General features: G+C 42.4%; 1 protein-coding gene across 2 annotated transcripts; it reads right to left on the minus strand.

The window, feature by feature from the left end:
* Positions 1-423: 423 nt before the first annotated feature.
* Positions 424-18,063, minus strand: RPL28 (ribosomal protein L28). Of its 2 annotated transcripts, none has more exons than XM_086930421.1 (5): positions 17,959-18,063; positions 13,703-13,791; positions 9,473-9,596; positions 6,149-6,267; positions 424-563 (listed from the first exon to the last, which is right to left on the minus strand). In XM_086930421.1, the coding sequence occupies exons 2-5, from the start codon at positions 13,781-13,783 to the stop codon at positions 474-476; spliced, it is 414 nt and encodes a 137-aa protein (XP_086786547.1). In that variant the 5' UTR covers positions 13,784-13,791; positions 17,959-18,063; the 3' UTR covers positions 424-473. The 2 variants fall into 2 exon arrangements, with proteins under 2 accessions (XP_086786547.1, XP_086786548.1); XM_086930422.1 differs by having other exon boundaries at positions 17,837-17,961.
* Between the last annotated feature and the right edge of the window lie 296 nt (positions 18,064-18,359).

An 18,359-nucleotide genomic window follows, 5' to 3' on the forward strand; every position in this document is an offset into this window, starting at 1 on the left:
AACTATCTACTCTACGGTAATTCCCAACGGATGAGAGAATGAAGGGGCTGAGTGGAGGGAGCAGACGTTCCGATGTCTGGTTAGATCTAAAACTGAGGAGAGGGAAAGCCTTCCAGCGGCAAGATCTGATTAGTATTAGTACAGGACAAATGTGCTGTACAAAAAATAAGCAACCCATGAAACAAGCTGGAACTACCTTATTTGGTACTGGCCTATTACAAGCTAAGAGCAAATGCTTGCTATTAAAAGTTAGCTTCCTCTCCATTCACAGGGTACTTTTCTGTCTTAAATAGTGGGTTCCATGCTAAGGTCACACTTTTGGACAGGAGCCTTGTGTCACAAACAGCCAGGGTTAAATCCGAGTAATGTTGTCTCACTCAGCTAAACATAGTAGCTCTTCACAAACAAATGACCGATACAAAATCATTGTTATTTTGTTGTTTTATTATATTCAATAAACTCTATGAAACAGGTTATGCAGTCTTGGTAGCCCTGGTACGCTTCTTCTTAACCACCACAGGCTTCTGGCTTCTCAAGATGGCACTGGCACGACGGAGAGCCGCCTAGAATAAATTGAGAGTATTACTAAAATACTGAACTTGTTTAATAACTTCGCATACAATTACTGCAAGCAAAAATTACAATGTGCAAAAACGTGTACAATACAAATTCAAACGCAGTCTGGAGTGCAGAGAAGAAAGTTGGTAAAACCTAATCACAGGCTTTAAATGGAAGGGACTGACCCAAACACATGTAAAGCCCAGTTTAAGCCCCCACCTTAGCTTTACTACACTTTCAAAGAGTATCACTATTCCCAATTTAAAGGGTGCGTAAAGGTGGAGCATTAGGGGTGCAGAGTAGGTGTATACTGAAAGTTGGAGTAAAAGAAGTGCACATCTACAATAACTGAAGGCTTCTGGGGAGGTGGTTGGACCCTTGTGAATCTGCAGCACTACATGCTACAAACAGATGCTTACAAGGTAAGTAACATTCAGTTTGTATGATGTGGCTGTAAAAACGTGCTCTGCATAGACAGTAAGGTAGTACACCAGTTAAATGGGGATAGCTGGAGGATGTTGCAGAGGATTGAAACAGTTATTAGGACAGCTTGGCCAAATCTTGTTTGCAGTCGTGCCACAAAGTAGTGTTTTGCGAATGTGTGTGGAGCTGCCTTACGAATGTCAGCTATGGATATTTTTCAAAGGAAAGCCATAGTAGCCCCGTTTTTGCAAGTGGAACTATTGATGTAGACGAGGGCATGCTTGACAGGTGTAAAGGGCCCTCTTAGCCATCAAGTCTGGTTGTGGGTAGAAGAATGGGCGCTCAATGGTTTAAGGCAGTGGTTCCCAAACTTTTTTGACCTGTGGCTCCCCTGACCTAATCGGCAGTTGGCCGTGGCTCCCCACCATTTTTTTACCGGTGGGTGGCGTGTACCTCCTGTTATCTTCCTTAAAGTATTTGGGACGCAATGAAGGTATTATATTGGTTGGAATGCTTGAATTATTAATCTCATCCACTGGCTGCATCCCAATCCATCGTTTTTTTCCCCAACAGAGTACCTGGTCCCAAACCCTTATTTATGCCAGCTGCTGCTTTCGGTACCTTTTGGTACTGAGACCCGCTCTGAGAAAATGGAACATTGAGCTTGGTCTGTCGTAATCAGTATCCCCAGCCTTATTTTTACACTAAAAAGGTCTGTCCTTCCATCTGTGTGCCCATCTATATCCAAACATTCAACCATTTGCACACCTATCCACAATATATCCTTCCGTCCATCATTTCACTCATCCATCCCTCCATAGACCCTTTCACTCATCCATCCATTATTCATCTACCCACCCTTTCACCCCATCCATCTGTACAATCATCCATGCATCCACTCTTCCACCCAGCCATCCACTTACTCATCCATCCACCCATTCACTTACTCATCCATTCACCCAGTCATTTATCCTTCCACCCATTCACCCTTTCAGTCATTCATCCTCCCTTTCTCTCTCCATCCCCTTTTCACTTATCCATCCATCTACCCACCCATTTACTCATCCATTCATGAATCCATCCACTGATCCTATTACTCATCCATTCTTTCACTCAAACCATCCGTTCACTCATCCAGCCATCCGTTCTCTCATCCATCCACCCTTTCACTTCACTCATCTATCCATCCTTTTGTCCATCTACCCCCTTTCACTAACTCATCAATCCTTACATCCACCCTTTCACTCATCCATCCATTCACCATTTCACTTATCAATTCATCCATCCACCCATTCACTTGCCCATCATCTAACCTTTCATTCATCCACCCATCCATCCTTTCACACACCCATCCACCAATTCACTCGTCTATCAGCTGCCCTTTCACTCATCCATCCATCCACACACCCATCCACACTTTTACCCATCCTTCTACATTTGCACCCATAGATCTACCCTTCCACCCATACATCCATCTATTTACATTTTCTCTCATCCATACTTCCATTCATTCACTCATCCGTCCATCCTTTCTTTCATTATCTATCCATTCCCCCTTTCATTCATGCATTCATCCTTTCAGTAATCCATCCAGCCATTCCTTCACTTATTTACTCACCCACTTTTTCACATTATGAGCTGAGCCTTTGTTTGCAGAGTGGCAGGCAGAAGAGTCCCATCAAGAATGAACTAAAGCAAGGGGTGGGCTGGTGGAGAGTTCACTATGCCCCTGCACATAGGCAGACTGAAAACGTAGAAGTCATGCATGATGCACAGTGCCAGGATGTGAAGTTACTGTAACATGGTGTTGTTTCCGGGGCTTTAAGCGGTGTAAAAAAACTGGGGGGGGGTCTCTTCAAAGGGGGTGTTTGACGTAATTAAGAGCGCAGCTTAAAATACCTAGGCTAAAAATATGCGCTTAGCATAGTGTTCTGCCTCACTGGTATTATGGTGTCTCTGTCATTGCATCCAGATATATAATACAGCAAGTATCATTACACCCCAACAAGCCAGGACTATTGGCTTTGTCAATGGTTGCTAGTTCCTTAAAAAAAAAAAGGAGCAACCATGGCTTTGTTGATACAATATTGAAAATACTTCCGTTCTAAAATGACAGGACAGCGAGAGGCCTGTTCTTTTAAACTTATTTTACAGGCTTCTATGAATGAAGTGCTTTCTAACGTTGCAGCGTGGACGTTTTACTTTTTATGGTACAGAATGCCCTTCTGTACTCTGAGGCAGGAGGAGGCCGCCACATGGTGTCACACCCCCAGACTGCCCCATTGTCATTCAGTAAGTGGCAATCAGCGGCATACTGAATGACAATGGGCGGGAGGGGCTGCTCTCGTGCTCTTGGAGGAGTGCGAGGCGCCTCCAGCAGCAGGGGTGAGGCCTCACAGGGGAGCAGCGCTGCTCCTTGTGATGGCCAAAATTACAGATGGTGTGCGCGGCGCCCCTGGCACCTCCTTACGGGGCGCCGCGGCGCACAGTTTGGGAACCACAGGTTTATGGTGAAATGAGGATATCCCTTTGGAAAGCATTTGGGGTTTGTACTGAGGACAATTCTGTCATTATGAACATGAAAGAAAGTGAATTGCGGGCCTTCACCCTGGAAGAACCTAACACTAATGATGTGATGGCGACACTGAAAGCAACTTTTCAGGAAAGTGTAGCAAGTTCCTTTAAGGGCCTACTTGGTTCTCCCTTATTTTAGCCTAATGTAGGCTGCATTACACACAACACCTTTTATTTTGTGCCGTAATATTTTAGAAATATGCTGCACATTCTTGTTATTCAGTTCTTCCTGTGATTCAGACTGAACATTGCATACAAGGTTGAACAACTTAGTGCCCTGTTTTTCTGAGCTCGGTCAAGCAACATTTAACGTTTTAGACAACACGAAGGCACCGCTGCTGTTTTCCAACAGTGCACTTATATAAACTGACTTTTCATTTGAAAAGTAGAGAGGAGAATTCTAGCAGAGGGTAAAGGTCCTGGAAAGAGCGCACCAGCCTTGCACAACCTTAGCTTGCGTCTATGATACGGACAACTTTACTACAAATGCCAGGTACGGGGTCCTGTTCCAATTCCAGAGAAAACTGATATATCACAGTGCTCATGAAGTAAGGGTAGGTTTAGACAGATATATAATTCATCATGGTAGGGCTTTTCATTGTACAGTTTGCTCGTAATGTTGATTAATTTGCTCAGATGTAAATGTTTTCTGACCACAGCACAATTGCTTCAAAATCAAGCACACTAGTTCAATCAATATTGTAAGCTTTCCTTGTGTCTTTCTTTTGTTTAATATGGACATGCATAAGTGAGAAACAAAAGGTAATGATCTTTTTCCACTGTTCCCTTGGGGAGCAGAGTTGTGTTCTAGGTTGCCAATTCACCTGTTACTCTGGAAAGGTTAGGAGGGCAGGCAAGGCACTGTGAGCTAGTCAGATAGGTACTGATGTTGTATGGTGATTTAATCCCTACATTCTGTGATCCCAGACAGTTCTAGAAATTGTATGGGGCACAAGTGTAAAGGTTCAAATGGAGAGCCCATGAGTCTGGTATGGATAACATTAAAGTTACAGACACGGACAGGGGTACTCTGGGAGCAATACGCAGTCCGAGTCTTTCCATGAAAGCCTTGTTGACAAGGACTCTTGATAAAGGAGTGTGTTTCCTGTTCTGCAAACAAGCTGCAACAGCATCTAAGTGAAATATAGGCAAGACCCGATTTCTGTAGATGGAGCTAAACAGGGGTGTGGAATTTTTTCAATCTACTTGTTCAAGGGACAAAAGTTCTAGAAATCTACATGTCCTTTAAAAATCACTTGTCCCAGCGACTCCTTCAATCAGTCATATGGGCTAATAGAGAAACTAAATTTGTTTTGTTTTTGTGCATTAAGACAAACAAAACCAAGATTTGCAATAATGCTAAAGTAAAATACGAAATGTGAAGCTTTTACATGTCTTTCCTTTCTTCCTACCTTCTCTCCGGTTAGTTCTCTCCCACCCTGGGGGAGTGACCTATCCTGCTATCAAACACTAAACCCTGCCGAAAACATCCCCTTGGTGCAAATGAACTCTGCAGGCATTCCTGGCACAGAACCACAATGTCCCCAGCACACAGCACAACACCTCTTGAACAGATATGCAACCCCAGTGTAAACAGAATACATTGTTTAAATCGTTCATCCATTACAGACAACCCCTCCAGGTGCACACACCCATACGCACTATCACCCTGAAGATACTATGGCTAAGGGCAGAGGGGACAAGGGCAGTTGCCTGTTTACACCTGTTCGAGACTGATCAGGGCCAGAAATGCTGCACATTTCCCCATTTAGCAATACCCAGCCCAAACCATCCACAAACTTAAGGTGCTTATGGATCTATATATTTATCTCTTCTATTTTGGAATTTCCAATGCACTACCCTATTTCTCAGCTTATACAGTTATCAATATATCCTCTAGATCCTCTCATTTATCCCAAACCCCATGCCACTACTATGACCCCCAAAATAACCCTTTCTCGACTCTCTCGTACTCTACCCCTCCTTGTAGCATCTGACACCTTTCTACTATAACTATCCCCCAAAAGAAATCTTTCTAAACTCTTCTCTGACTCCTTCCCTCCAAAACTCCTTATTACTCATCCAAAGGCCTCCTCCTACTGTTAAGACCTAAAAAAAAATCCTTCACTCTTATCTCATTATCCTTTTGAACCAAAATTAACAGACTAACATGTTCACTTCTCAAATTCCATATTCAACTATACTAATTCACCACTAATCCTTTATGGGTTTTGAAGTGGCGTGCTTTAACAACCCATCAGGGGTAACAAGTGCTATATGAATGCAAACCTTTCTTCCCCTTTTACCCTTCCGCTATCCTTCTCACTCCAAATAACTGACTAATATCCACCACTGAGATTACTTTCATATTTCACCATACTAATTCACCACCAATCCTTTATGGGCCTCCGGAGTAGCGTGCTTCAACACCCCATCAGGGGTAACAAGCGCTATATAAATGCACTACACCAGTTTGGAAAATTTAAAGCTTTAACTACAAGTAAGATGTAAATCGCTGTTTGAGTAACAAAGTTGCCTCACTACATCGGTGTTAGGTCACTAATACAAGTAGAGCAGTTTATTGAAAAGTTACCATGCGCAGGTCCTTCCTGTAGTTGTTCTTGCGAATGATGTGACGTAGGCTGCTCAGGGTAGCCCGAGCATTCTTGTTAATGGTGATTTTTTCGTAGGCGGAGACTGGTTTGCGCTGACCTAAGGAAAGAATGTGTAACAAGTAAAAACAAATTCATGGACACAATTGGCACAAAGACAGGATAAAAAACTAGCATCTTCTACAAAACTAGCTTTAGTCTTTGTGTTTGCTTAGTATTCGTAAATTATCCAGGACAACCCTGTGAATTGTGTAAGATAATGGTTCTTAACCAGTGGCAATGCCTGCTCATGGAGTCTGCGACTGGTTGGAAAATTAAATATTAGCATATGTATTAAGTACATATACATAAAACAAACAAAGTTACAATCATTAAACGTGTAAGAATTCTCAACTGGAAGCTAAGAATTGAGTTTGTATCCTCTTCATTTGAGGAAAAGCGCAAACAACGCAAATGGACTCTAGTCAGACCCTCCAGGATTTCGTGATTTGCCGCAAAATCGGCATTTTTGTAAAAATGCTGCGATTTTTACAAAAGTGCTCGCGAAAATGAAGGAAGTCTGCTATTCACTGTCTGCATACGAATAGTAGCAAGTATATCGTTCCTTCATTTCTCATTTAATGAAATATCTACCTCCATAAGAAAATGTAAAAAAAACAATTTACTAGTGAGCAAAAAATATCCATACTAACGAAAATGCAATATATATATATTTTTTTATCACAAACTTCTTCTGATGATAGCATGAGAAAGGCATGGCTGCTGAAACGTGCCTATTGTTAAGCATTCAAAGAAAGGTCCTAAGAACAGTTGGATTAAAGTGAACAATGATTACCATCTCTAATGAAAGGTATGCCATGACATTTTCTCCAAAACTTTAAAAGGGACTCAACTTTTAGAAGTATTGTACACTTGCTTAAAGTATTTTTAAGATTGTTTCCCAGCCTACACGAACCGAGTCACTCGTTTAGGGTTGCAATACTTGCATTAATTAAAAATCCCAATCATCAATTATGATTCTCTGCACATATCCTGGAGAGGTTGACAACCTTGCATGGTCTCTCTCTAGCAGTAGGGGCTCGCAAATGGTGTGCTGCGGGGTAGTAAGGCAGGGCTAGGGAGGAGCAGGTTGGGGGTAGTGGACTCCGACATACGGCGGAACGGAGTAAAGTAAGTAAATAAATATAACAATTTACCTTGCGAGCGCTGCATCGCTAACTCGGCGATGCAGCGTGCGCAAGGTAAATTGTTTTATTTATTTACTTTACTCGGTTCCTCTGTATGTCAGAGTCCACTACACCCCCCCCCCCACCCTTCCCCTCCTCCGTCTTACTGCACACCATCTGCAAGCCGCCACTGCTCTCTAGTATACTTGTCTTTATTGTAAGTGCCCAGTTCTGACAAAACTTAGGACTTTGACTTAAAACATTTCTAAATCTAACTGTGGGAATATATATATATATATATATATATATATATATATATATATATATATATATATATATATATATATATGAGAATCAAAAAAAAAAAAACTTCGCAGGATTATTTATATTTTAAATATTTGTTTTTTTAAAGGGATCCACAAGGTCTATGGATTTGTAATGCTTTCCTATGGCATTAATAGTTTTAGCAGTAGAGCATTCTGACCATGACACCGGGTTGCATTTTTCAACATTACATGTAATGGAACAGACATTAATTGGCGAAAAGGATGTTACCATAGGTAGATAATTTCAGGTATGAAAAGGTTTGCCCAACACAGGGGCAGGTGAACATTAAGTGAAGGCACAGTCTGGGAAATATTTATCCCTGCTAGTGAGTGCGGCTGAACAAACTATCCAAGCGCGCTCATGGGCCTTCAAAGGGGGTTCAGGGGTGCTGAAGCAAGGTAACCTTCCTGAAGACAAAGGAAGAGGAGTTGATGAAGTCACCGAGACGGAGACACATAGTAAACATTGTGGGTGCCAGCAGCCGACCTCCCATTCCTAAGCAGAGAGATAACATGTACACCATCAATCCTTACATCACAAAACTTCTACAGCAGTTATGAGATGAACAAGAGATTTTTGAGCTGCTAACATGGGCCAAACAAACATTCAACTTCAGCACATACACTCAAACTTCATGTTATAGCAAAGTTGTACTGCAATAAATCACGAAAATAGGTTTAAACAAAATTAAGTATATTTATTTCTTGTTAATATACGTAAAAGCTAAAATAGGAAGCCCTTTTTAATAAACCTTTCAAATTTAGAAGTTGCATTAATATATGAAAGTATGGGTTGTTCAAACTCATCAAGATATATTTAAATACAGGCACATTGGAAGGTGAGGGGGGTAACAGGCAACTAGAGCATGGGCGTCAATTCACTAAAATCTTAGGGGTAGTGGAAAGGACATCAAAGGAAATGACACCACATCAGGGCTGGACTGGCCGCATCGGCCATTTGCCAGACAGGCTGGAAGGGTGAGTGCCAAGATGTTTTATTGATGTGTCGTAATTTGCCTCAAAGTAAAAAGTAAAAGGTCAAAGTATTGCACTGTTGTATAGTGTCTTTATTACGAGTTTCTCCTCTGCTGCTCCGAAGTGGATTCCACAGGTCATATACTCTTACTGGTTGCATAGTTTCCAATTTCTTTTGGTATCTCCCTGTCCCTCCAATCTGGACCACCCCCCAGAGCATACACTAAAGTAGGTTCTAGAATGCCGTTTCCCACCGGATGCTGTCCGGCCATCTTTGATGAGTTTCTCCGAACCTTTACTAAAGCAAATGGAGGATTGCATTTCCAAGGGCTAGCAGCCTTCACCTGTGGGCTGTTTCCTCTGTTCGATATCCCAGGTTGCCTATTTCAAAGTGGAATACTCTGCTAAAAAAGCTTCCATTGTTTTAAAGCTGAAAATGAATGATTATGAATAAAATAAAGTGATACAAAATGCTGCAAGATTTCCATATTTGTGCCGCTAAATTTGCTTATCCATTCTGCAATATCCTGGGGGGGTCTGCCTAGTAAGGATGATTGGTGGCCCACCTTGAAACAGCACTGGATGATTGGCGGCCCACCTTGAAACAGCACTGGAAAAATATCAGGAAAGCTCTGAGGATGTTAGAGGAGGCTCATAGTCCTTCACAGTTCACTAGTTCCTAACTTAACTTTTACAATGACATTAATGATAATGCAAAACTAAAGATGTTCTTCAAAGGGCAGCAATACATCAGCCCCACATTTCAGCTCTGCTAGTAGAGATTCCCAAACTGCACTAAAGCATGAGTAGATGCTTTTAAAAATAAACAGAAGCACACCTGCACGTTTCTTCAGAACCACAATGACTCCTTTTCCATCAGCTGCCGGCTCCACACCGACTGTTTTCCTGTGGATGAGTCCATTGTACCGGAAAGAGTTCCTGGCCTTCAGATTGTTGGGCTCCTTTAAACAAAGAATAAAATATATATCACTGCATGATGAAAACAAGGATTTTCAATGCAAATAGGTCTCGCAAAAGTTTGAACTATTGGCACTGTAAATGACAATGCCTTTTATTTAAGTGTTTTGAAAAGCAACCCATAAAAGGCATCGTTATTTCTAATGGCGATAGCTCAAATTGTTCCCAAAGGCGAGACCACTTTTATAGAGATCAAACCTCTTTCTTTAGACGATGCGCATCTTACTCAGGTTACAGTGAGCAGCGTCTATTGAAAGGGGAAATGCCAACATCGGAAGATCTCCTGATAGCCATTGCTAAAGGCATTAAATCAGGCTCCCCGCATGATCCTGCCCCTGCCAAATTTCTGAACAGCGCCATGAGTCATCTGGCACCCTATGTTGGCCATGTTCTATCTACCTCCTTTGACACCGGCACGGTCCCTCTCCGGTGGAAACAGGCAGTCGTACTGCCTCTGAAGAAAAAACCCAACATCAGTGTGTCCCAGCTTAGTAACTTACGCCCCATTTCGCTTTTACCCTTCTTTTCTAAACTGGCGGAAAAGCTGGTTAACCAACAACTCTCCGCGCACATAGAGTCCAGAGGCCTCCTGCACACCAACCAATCGGGCTTTCGTGCACGCCACTCCACAGAATCAGCCCTCCTTTTTTCAACTGAGGCACTGAGGAGGCACGTAGATGCGGGACATGTGGCAGCACTAGTGCTTCTGGACCTCAGTGCAGCCTTCGACACTGTAGCACATCATACGCTGCTGCAGTGTCTGAAGAAAGGAGGGGTGACAGGCCGGGCCTGGTTATGGCTGGAATCTTTTCTCACCAACCGCAGCTTCTCGGTAGAGCAAGGAGGAGCACGCTCCGACACCTTTGACCTTGGTCAAGGAGTGCCGCAGGGCTCAAGTCTCAGTCCAACCCTTTTTAATCTATATGTCACCCCAGTGGCTTCTACGGCAGAACGATATGGGGTAGAAGTAGTGACATACGCAGACGACACACAGTTGGTGGTCGCTCTGACCCAACCTGCTGAACAAGCTGCCGCTAATTTCTCAGCATGCCTCCAGGACATGGCGGGATGGATGGCGAAGAATTGCCTCCGTCTTAACGGTGACAAGACTGAGGTGCTGATTGTTGGAAAACCTCCCTCAGTCTGGACATCTGCCTGGTGGCCACAGACCCTGGGGCCCTTTCCTACCCCTAGTGATCAGGTCAAGAATCTGGGAATATGGGTGGACTCGAAATTGGACTACGACTACCATACCAGACGGGTAGCCGGTACGTGCTTTTCGATCTTACGGAAACTCCGCAAAACCATCGACCTGCTCCCTGAATCATCTAGGAAGACCCTTGTCCACGCCCTGGTCACATCAAGATTGGACTACGGCAACGCCCTATATCTGGGGGCCAATGCCTCTAGCCGGCGGCGACTGCAGACTATCCAGAACGCTGCCGCCCGCCTGGTCCTCCGGTTGCCCAGAAGAGCCCCCTCAAAAAAATCCCTACAGACTCTTCACTGGCTCCCGATCAATGAAAGAATTGATTTCAAAGTCCTTTGTATCAGTCATAGGATAGTACATGGCAAGAGCCCGGCCTTCCTTCAGAACCTTTTATGCCCCTACACGCCCACTCGTCAACTCCGCTCGCTAGGAGCAGGCCTCCTCGCTGTCCCCAGACACAAGAAAGCCAGAATGGGAGGAAGATCCTTTCGCATTCTGGCAGCACGTAAATGGAACTCTCTCCCCCTGAGCTTAAGAGCGGAAACATCAGAGCTCATCTTCCGTAGAAAGCTCAAAACATTCCTCTTTCCCAATGATTAGCCAGTCTTGTTTGTCTAACGGAGTCGATGGCTCTTCTGACAGCGCGGGGACACACGGAAGTGTAACCATGCGCTCTACAAATTCAGAAATAATAATAATAATAATAACATTAAAGTGAAAGCACAAAATGGGACGCTTTCACTTTAAAAATATTTTTTTAAGTTCCTGTAGGGCGACTGCTAAAGTGAACGTGAACCACGCTGCAAATTAATTAGGTAAATCAGTACAGCCGCTAAAGTGAATGCGGACCGCACGGATAGTTAAATAAAAAATCGTGGCTGCTTAAGTGAAAGCGGAACGCGCTGTAAATAAAGTGTGGCCGATAATTTGAGAAGCGGACCGCGCTGCGGGCGGCATGCTGTGAAGTCGTGGGTGGAATAGGGGAAAACCATTAAAGAAAACAGTGCTCCATGACTAGATAAAGCAGACTAACACCACAAGTAAAAAGTCCAGTCGTTAAACAAGGTCAAGGTGCACCACTTCAGAGTTTGCATGAACTGATAACTTAGATGAGGTTAACAGCAATAATCACATTAGTTGTTATTTTTGTTCTTTAAGAGTTCTTTAATTGAGTTCAGTTGTAAGTAACAAATCACACACAGGAGCTACAGCCGACGCGTTTCGTCCTCTTGGGACTTCTTCAGGGCGAAGTGAAAAATAGGATAGTGTCCTTATGTCTTCTCTCGTGACTATCAGGGTGCGTGGAAATATCTGTAACGATTTGTCATGCTCGATAGGGCATATCAAGAATATGGATGTTGATCCAAAGAGAGCTGGAACCAGGGTAGTGGAAAATGTAGGTTTAGTCTGGCTATCTATTGTAGGCTTGTTGTAAGAAAAGGGGTATTAAACCTTCTGCTTAGGCACTCTTAATAAAGTGAGCTAAGGCATCCCCTGGTTCCTATATCCACCTGCAGTACAACGTCCTCCTCCGTCAGGTAGCAGCAGCCCCTACCTGACGGAGGAGGACGTTGTACTGCAGGTGGATATAGGAACCAGGGGATGCCTTAGCTCACTTTATTAAGAGTGCCTAAGCAGAAGGTTTAATACCCCTTTTCTTACAACAAGCCTACAATAGATAGCCAGACTAAACCTACATTTTCCACTACCCTGGTTCCAGCTCTCTTTGGATCAACATCCATATTCTTGATATGCCCTATCGAGCATGACAAATCGTTACAGATATTTCCATGCACCCTGATAGTCACGGGAGAAGACATAAGGACACTATCCTATTTTTCACTTCGCCCTGAAGAAGTCCCAAGAGGACGAAACGCGCCGGCTGTAGCTCCTGTGTGTGATTTGTCACTTACAACTGAACTCAATTAACGAACTCTTAAAGAACAAAAATAATAACTAATGTGATTATTGCTGTTAACCTCATCTAAGTTATCAGTTCATGCAAACTCTGAAGTGGTGCACCTTGACCTTGTTTAAAGTAATTCAGTTCATGTTTTGAACCAACATTGTAACGGTGGGTGTTATTGAAGTGTGCACACATATTGTCCCATGTATTATAGTGTGGGTCTAAACTAATTTTGGGAGAATATTTGACCAGGTGCTGTTCTGGTGGGAATCCTCCACCGTTGTTCTTTTTCCAAAACAAAAAGTCCAGTCGTGGTGAGGTTACAAATGCAGACATGGTGGTACCAAGGAGGGACTAGTAAGCCTATTGAAAAAATAAAAAGCAACTATTTTGAAAGGACTAACATGAACCAATTTAAAAGACGGGTGGAGCCTTTTTTCCCATACCTCAATACAGCATGCCTCTCAGACCAGAGCATGCGCTGCCCAGGCTCGACCTAAAAACGAATGTGTTGTACCGAGGGGCACAGAATTCAGCATGATCATATTCAGCATGATCACACCTGCCATAAAAACTGCTGTCCAGGTAACAATCAAAGGGTAAATCAGCAAGCTTTTGTAGTTAAATAAAAAAATTAAAACACAGTAAAATTATGTATATGGGTGAATTAGCCATTCAAGCAAACAAGACGATACAGGCAAAAAAAAATTATAAGCACACCTATCTATTTAACCCCTTCCACGCTGACGACGAGCTGGGCTCGTCATGGCGTAGTCTCCTCGCACGCTGATGACGAGCCTAGCTCGTCACGTAACATGCGATTTAAAAAATCTCAGCGTGCGAGCGGAATTCCGCTAGCGCACATGAGGTTAACTCAATTTATAAAACTAAGAAATGCCTACCAATTAAATGTTTGCTCTTGCATCTCGTATGTAAAACATAGATATCAACCTTACATCCATAGTTAAACTTACCGTACTGTAAACCTGCTTGTTCCGTTTAATCAGGAAACTAGAGGAATTGCGAATAATCATCCATTGCAGGTGGGCAGACATCTTCACACCTACAAAAAATAATGTCTGATTAGCTTTGTTTAACTTCAGTACAAACATGAGAACTTGGATATTTTATTAATTTAAACTGCTTTAACATGGCAGGTGCCTTAGTGAACAGAACAGGTGCACCTACAATGAACATTGTCATAGTTGGCCTTCGGCACACAAGTCTCTTGCTATATAATAAGTTATAATGTTATACATTTACACATGCAGTTCCTAACCAGGGGTTGGTGGGCTACTGGGGTCTCCAACTCAGGGTAACATGGTTTTGAAAATAAAAATGACCAGATTGATATAGTATATACTTAAAACTCTAAATAAATAGGGTGGCCTAAATTAAAGCATTGGTATTAGCCAATTAAGAGCATGCATTAGGAGTGACAAGGCAATATGCTAGAGTCTAGGACATTGTACCATTTTCTGAACTGAATCTAGACTTTGAAAAGCTCCATCTTCCCAGTAAAATACCGATTTTAGCATATGTGTGTGAATTAAATATACCATCATTTGTGTACTTGTATTTTTAGAATATTTCCCAAATTTCATAAGGGGGATGCTTCCAGAAGTGTTGCAGTATAGTACACAATCAATGTTATCTATTGCTGATTTAGGTGTTTCGAGGCTAAACCGAATTGCACACTTCTTTACAAGTATGTTAATGAGCTATCCAATCTTTTGTCACTAAATGGTTCAAAGTGAAAAATAAAACAGTGAAAGAAAAATTCAAACTTGTTGGGTTTAAGACAAACCATTTCGACACAATGCCCAATGGTGTCCTCACGACACGCAAGAGATATGGACTAACATGTATACAATACCCTCGATATTCCAGGTGCAAAGCACTGAGAATTGAGTTATCATGACCCTTGTCACATGATTTATAAAGGGATGACATTACACAGTTATCACTTCGTAAAGATGGACATCAAAACTCTTCCCTTGGGTGCCAGGAAGAGCGTAAAGTCAAATTGAATCCTAAGCTGCATATCAATTATAGGTTTTGGAAACCTTTTAACCCCGTGGCCAGTATACAAAATAACTATGGTCCTCGCATACAACTGCAATCACGTTCTTTGTCTTGCTAGATTAAACTTTAGACAACTGCAATTCAATCAAGAATAGACCACATGAATGGCAACAAAATTGAAAGACCAGCACCTCTCAATCCAACCCATAAGAGAACACATTAGTAGCCAACACACGTAGAAAATGTGTCACAGAACAGGAGCCCATTCCTGTGGCGAATACTGTGAGCATGAAAGTGGAGGCAGTGCAGCAACTGAAACGTCAGAAAAAATTAAAGACCCACGATAAACCATACATGCATAGGCCTACCTCCATAACATGGTGGAGGGTAATAAGGCATGGGCAGCCTTAAATGGGGCCAAAGAACTAAAGCTGTGACAACGGCAACATCCTGAAATGTCAAATGTCACTAGGCCAGATTCAGCTCAATGTGAAAACCATGAACAGTTCAGACTAGCATTCGCCTCAAAATCCCTACATTTTAGATTGATTGGAAATGTATTTTGCTCGGTTCGAAACAGGGCTCCTGTACTAATAAACCTGTCTAGAAGTAACTCATTGAAACAAGATACAATATTTGCTGCAGGAAGCTAGAATAGCCATTTCGAAAGCAGCCCGGCTTTGCGCACATTCGTTTTTGCTCATTCTCCTGTCTTTGGGTAGGGCTGAATTTCCTGTGCTTAATTGATCGCAATCCTGTCAATGTGCAATATAAATGAAAAGCAGGATGTGAACAATGATGTATACCAAAACATACAGGAAAGGGCAGCCTGGAACACCCTCTTCTGCCACAGTACACTGACTGGAGATGCAGGAAAATCTTAGGTCACACTAAAGACAAGTTGTGCACAACGCACCAACATTCTGCCACTTATTTGGGACGTGTAGCATTAATTCTTGGACACAGAACGTTCCACACAAATTTCCATGTGATCATTTGCAAAAATAAATATTTTTTGAATTCTAATAAAAGGTTATTGATTCAAAGATTTCTGCGAGTAGTTGTGTCATGGTGGGATTTGGGAAGTTTGAAAAATCGAGTACCCAAGTTTAATAGCAAGAAAAGCTAACAGAATGATTTTGTTAAGTAATTTTGGAAGGCTCTTCTCGATCATTGATTGGTCACCTTTTCTGTTCTTTGCTGCATTTTGGGTGTTAAACTGGTACTAATGAAGGTGAAACCTTTTCCCAGATAGGGTCAACGTACAAAAACAGAATGAGGCAATACTGTAACAAAGACCTGCTGCATTATTTAGTCAACCCTGCCAGTTAATTCGGTCCATCCCTGCCGCAATATTCCAGTAGCCCAGACTGCCCAATGAACGTACCAGCCTTCTGACAAACAAGCATTGGCAAAGCCAATAGATATCACTATCATAATTTAATACCAGTCTGTTGGTTTGCCGTTTGTAACATTGCTTAAAAAATGTCAAACAAAATACCATTTCAAAATACAGGTGGAAAAGCAAAGACATCCCAAAGTACCTCAAAACTAAATTGAACTGGTTTTAATATTTAAAAAATTGCATTTTTTTCTGCCCTTTTATCTGGGAACTAAACAATTAAAGAACAAGGAAGTGTCCAATTGTAATGGGTGACTGTTGCCAAGGCTTTATTAACTTTCCATAGGATTCAAACATTTGGTTCTCTGTGGTAGCCAAGGGAGCAGATTTATGGACCTCCAAGAAAAAGGTCATGCGTAGCACTCCTTTTGCCCCAGACGCCGGCTGAGTGCAGCAGATGCCTCCCCAATACCAGAAAGAATGCGAAAAGAAACCTCTCCCATTGAGTCAGAGTGAAAAAAGGTAGTTCCCTTAATGTATGCAGTGTAAGACTACAAATCAGCCAATCAAGTAGCCTATACAGAGGTTACAGGGTAGGGACATACAAGAGAAAGAAGCATATGCAATAGGTCTCACATTTACGCACATGAGCTATTGGCATTGTAAATGACAATGCCTTCAATTTACATTTGGGCTTTTAAAACAAATATAAGACATTGTCAATTACAATGCCAATAGCTTAAAGTCTCTCAAATGCGAAATATATTGCATTCCAAATACTTGAAGGCATTGCTGAGTAGCCCCTTTCTGTCTCCAATGTCCCCTAAAGAGCTCCCCGTTTTCTACAAGTTACACAAGCGGCGGTCACAACTGCGCATTAAGGACCCTCCTGCAGTAAGAGAAACTCAAAGTAGTGCTCACAGACTAGGGCCAGTCCTCATGGGAGATTACAAATGAAGACAAGGCGGTACTAAGGGGAGACTAACAAGCCTAATAACAAATCAGATGGCAGAACTTAAGGAGGACAATAACAATTGTGTGCAGAGAGTGGGCAGGACTTCAAGTACATACGCCAATAAAGCACTGCCCAGGCTCGACCTAAAAATGCCAACAAATAGGCACTTCTAGGAGTTAATAGGGATTCGACAACCTGTCTGTTAAGTTGGGCCTAAAAGAAAAGACTCCAAATATACTGCTACAAGCTTCCTCCATTAGTATCAAAATCGGTTTTAAACTTCTTGGTAGCATTATACTGGTGGCTCGGTTTTCTACGTGCACCAAAAAGGATGAGGGATATATGTGCATCTTACACAAGGCAATCTTAAGGTCCCATCCTTGGACGAACAGTTGACTTTTTAACCAAGGGGACTTTGCATTAGGGGGCATCTATCTACTAATTACAAGGTAATTAACAAAAAAGTACTCAAATCTTAGAATAAAAGTTATCGGACTAAAACCCACCACCAGCTGCCGTCTCGCGTGACGGACTATGAGCCGTGTGTTCGTTTTGCATTACGGCGATGACTTCAGTCTTAAAGTCAAATACACAGAGGGAAAACGTGCGTAGCACAAAATATGCCTCCCTGTGCATAGCACTACAAAAAACTATTTGACAGAGAGCAACTTTGCAGCCTCAAAACACGCAAGTGTAAACCAAGCAAACGAAAACTATTTTAATAGCTTCTGCTACTGGAAGGCCCCCACGAACAGATTACACGAAGCGGGAGATAGGCGGCTTAACTGAATCGAGATGAAGGTATCACGGAACAATATAGGGAATGCGTGTAATATATAACGTCCGGTTTCACAAGACAACGATTTATTCACGGGAATTTGAGCAGTCCGACAGCAACTACACGTTACCTCGCTACTCGTTGGTCAGAGAAAAGGGAAAGGAAGTAGGCGGAGCGGGAGAGGTCTTATCACCTCTCTTCCGGTCCACAAGCCCATGCGCGGGTGGAAGTTGCGTCAGAATTAGGGTCGAAGCAAACATGAAAAGGGGGCTGTTATTAGTCTTGCAATTAGCGCCATACGCTGCCAATAACGACTATGATAGGAACGAACTCAAATTGTGCCCAGACCCTCGCTCATACATACTTTGTTTTAATATTCGCCCACATTGAAAGTTGAAAAAAACGACTAGCATTATTTGGTTGTGAGGGTTAATGACCGCCTTTGAAAAGGGTTACATTATTAACTCGCTAGGAAAATACTTCTTAAAATGCTTGTTAGCAATATTTCCAAACATTTGCATACGCTAATCT

The sequence above is a fragment of the Lissotriton vulgaris genome, chromosome 7 (genome assembly GCF_964263255.1).
Source record: "Lissotriton vulgaris chromosome 7, aLisVul1.2, whole genome shotgun sequence".
Classification (NCBI taxonomy): Eukaryota; Metazoa; Chordata; class Amphibia; order Caudata; family Salamandridae; genus Lissotriton; species Lissotriton vulgaris.

Excerpts from the sequence above, each read along its gene's own strand:
- RPL28 (XM_086930421.1), bottom strand. The coding sequence starts at position 13,783 with ATGTCTGCCCACCTGCAATGGATGATTATTCGCAATTCCTCTAGTTTC. Across the intron at positions 9,597-13,702 it reads ACAAGCAGGTTTACAGTACG|GAGCCCAACAATCTGAAGGC; the intron begins GTAAGTTTAACT and ends CTTTGTTTAAAG. Across the intron at positions 6,268-9,472 it reads GGTTCTGAAGAAACGTGCAG|GTCAGCGCAAACCAGTCTCC; the intron begins GTGTGCTTCTGT and ends TTCTTTCCTTAG.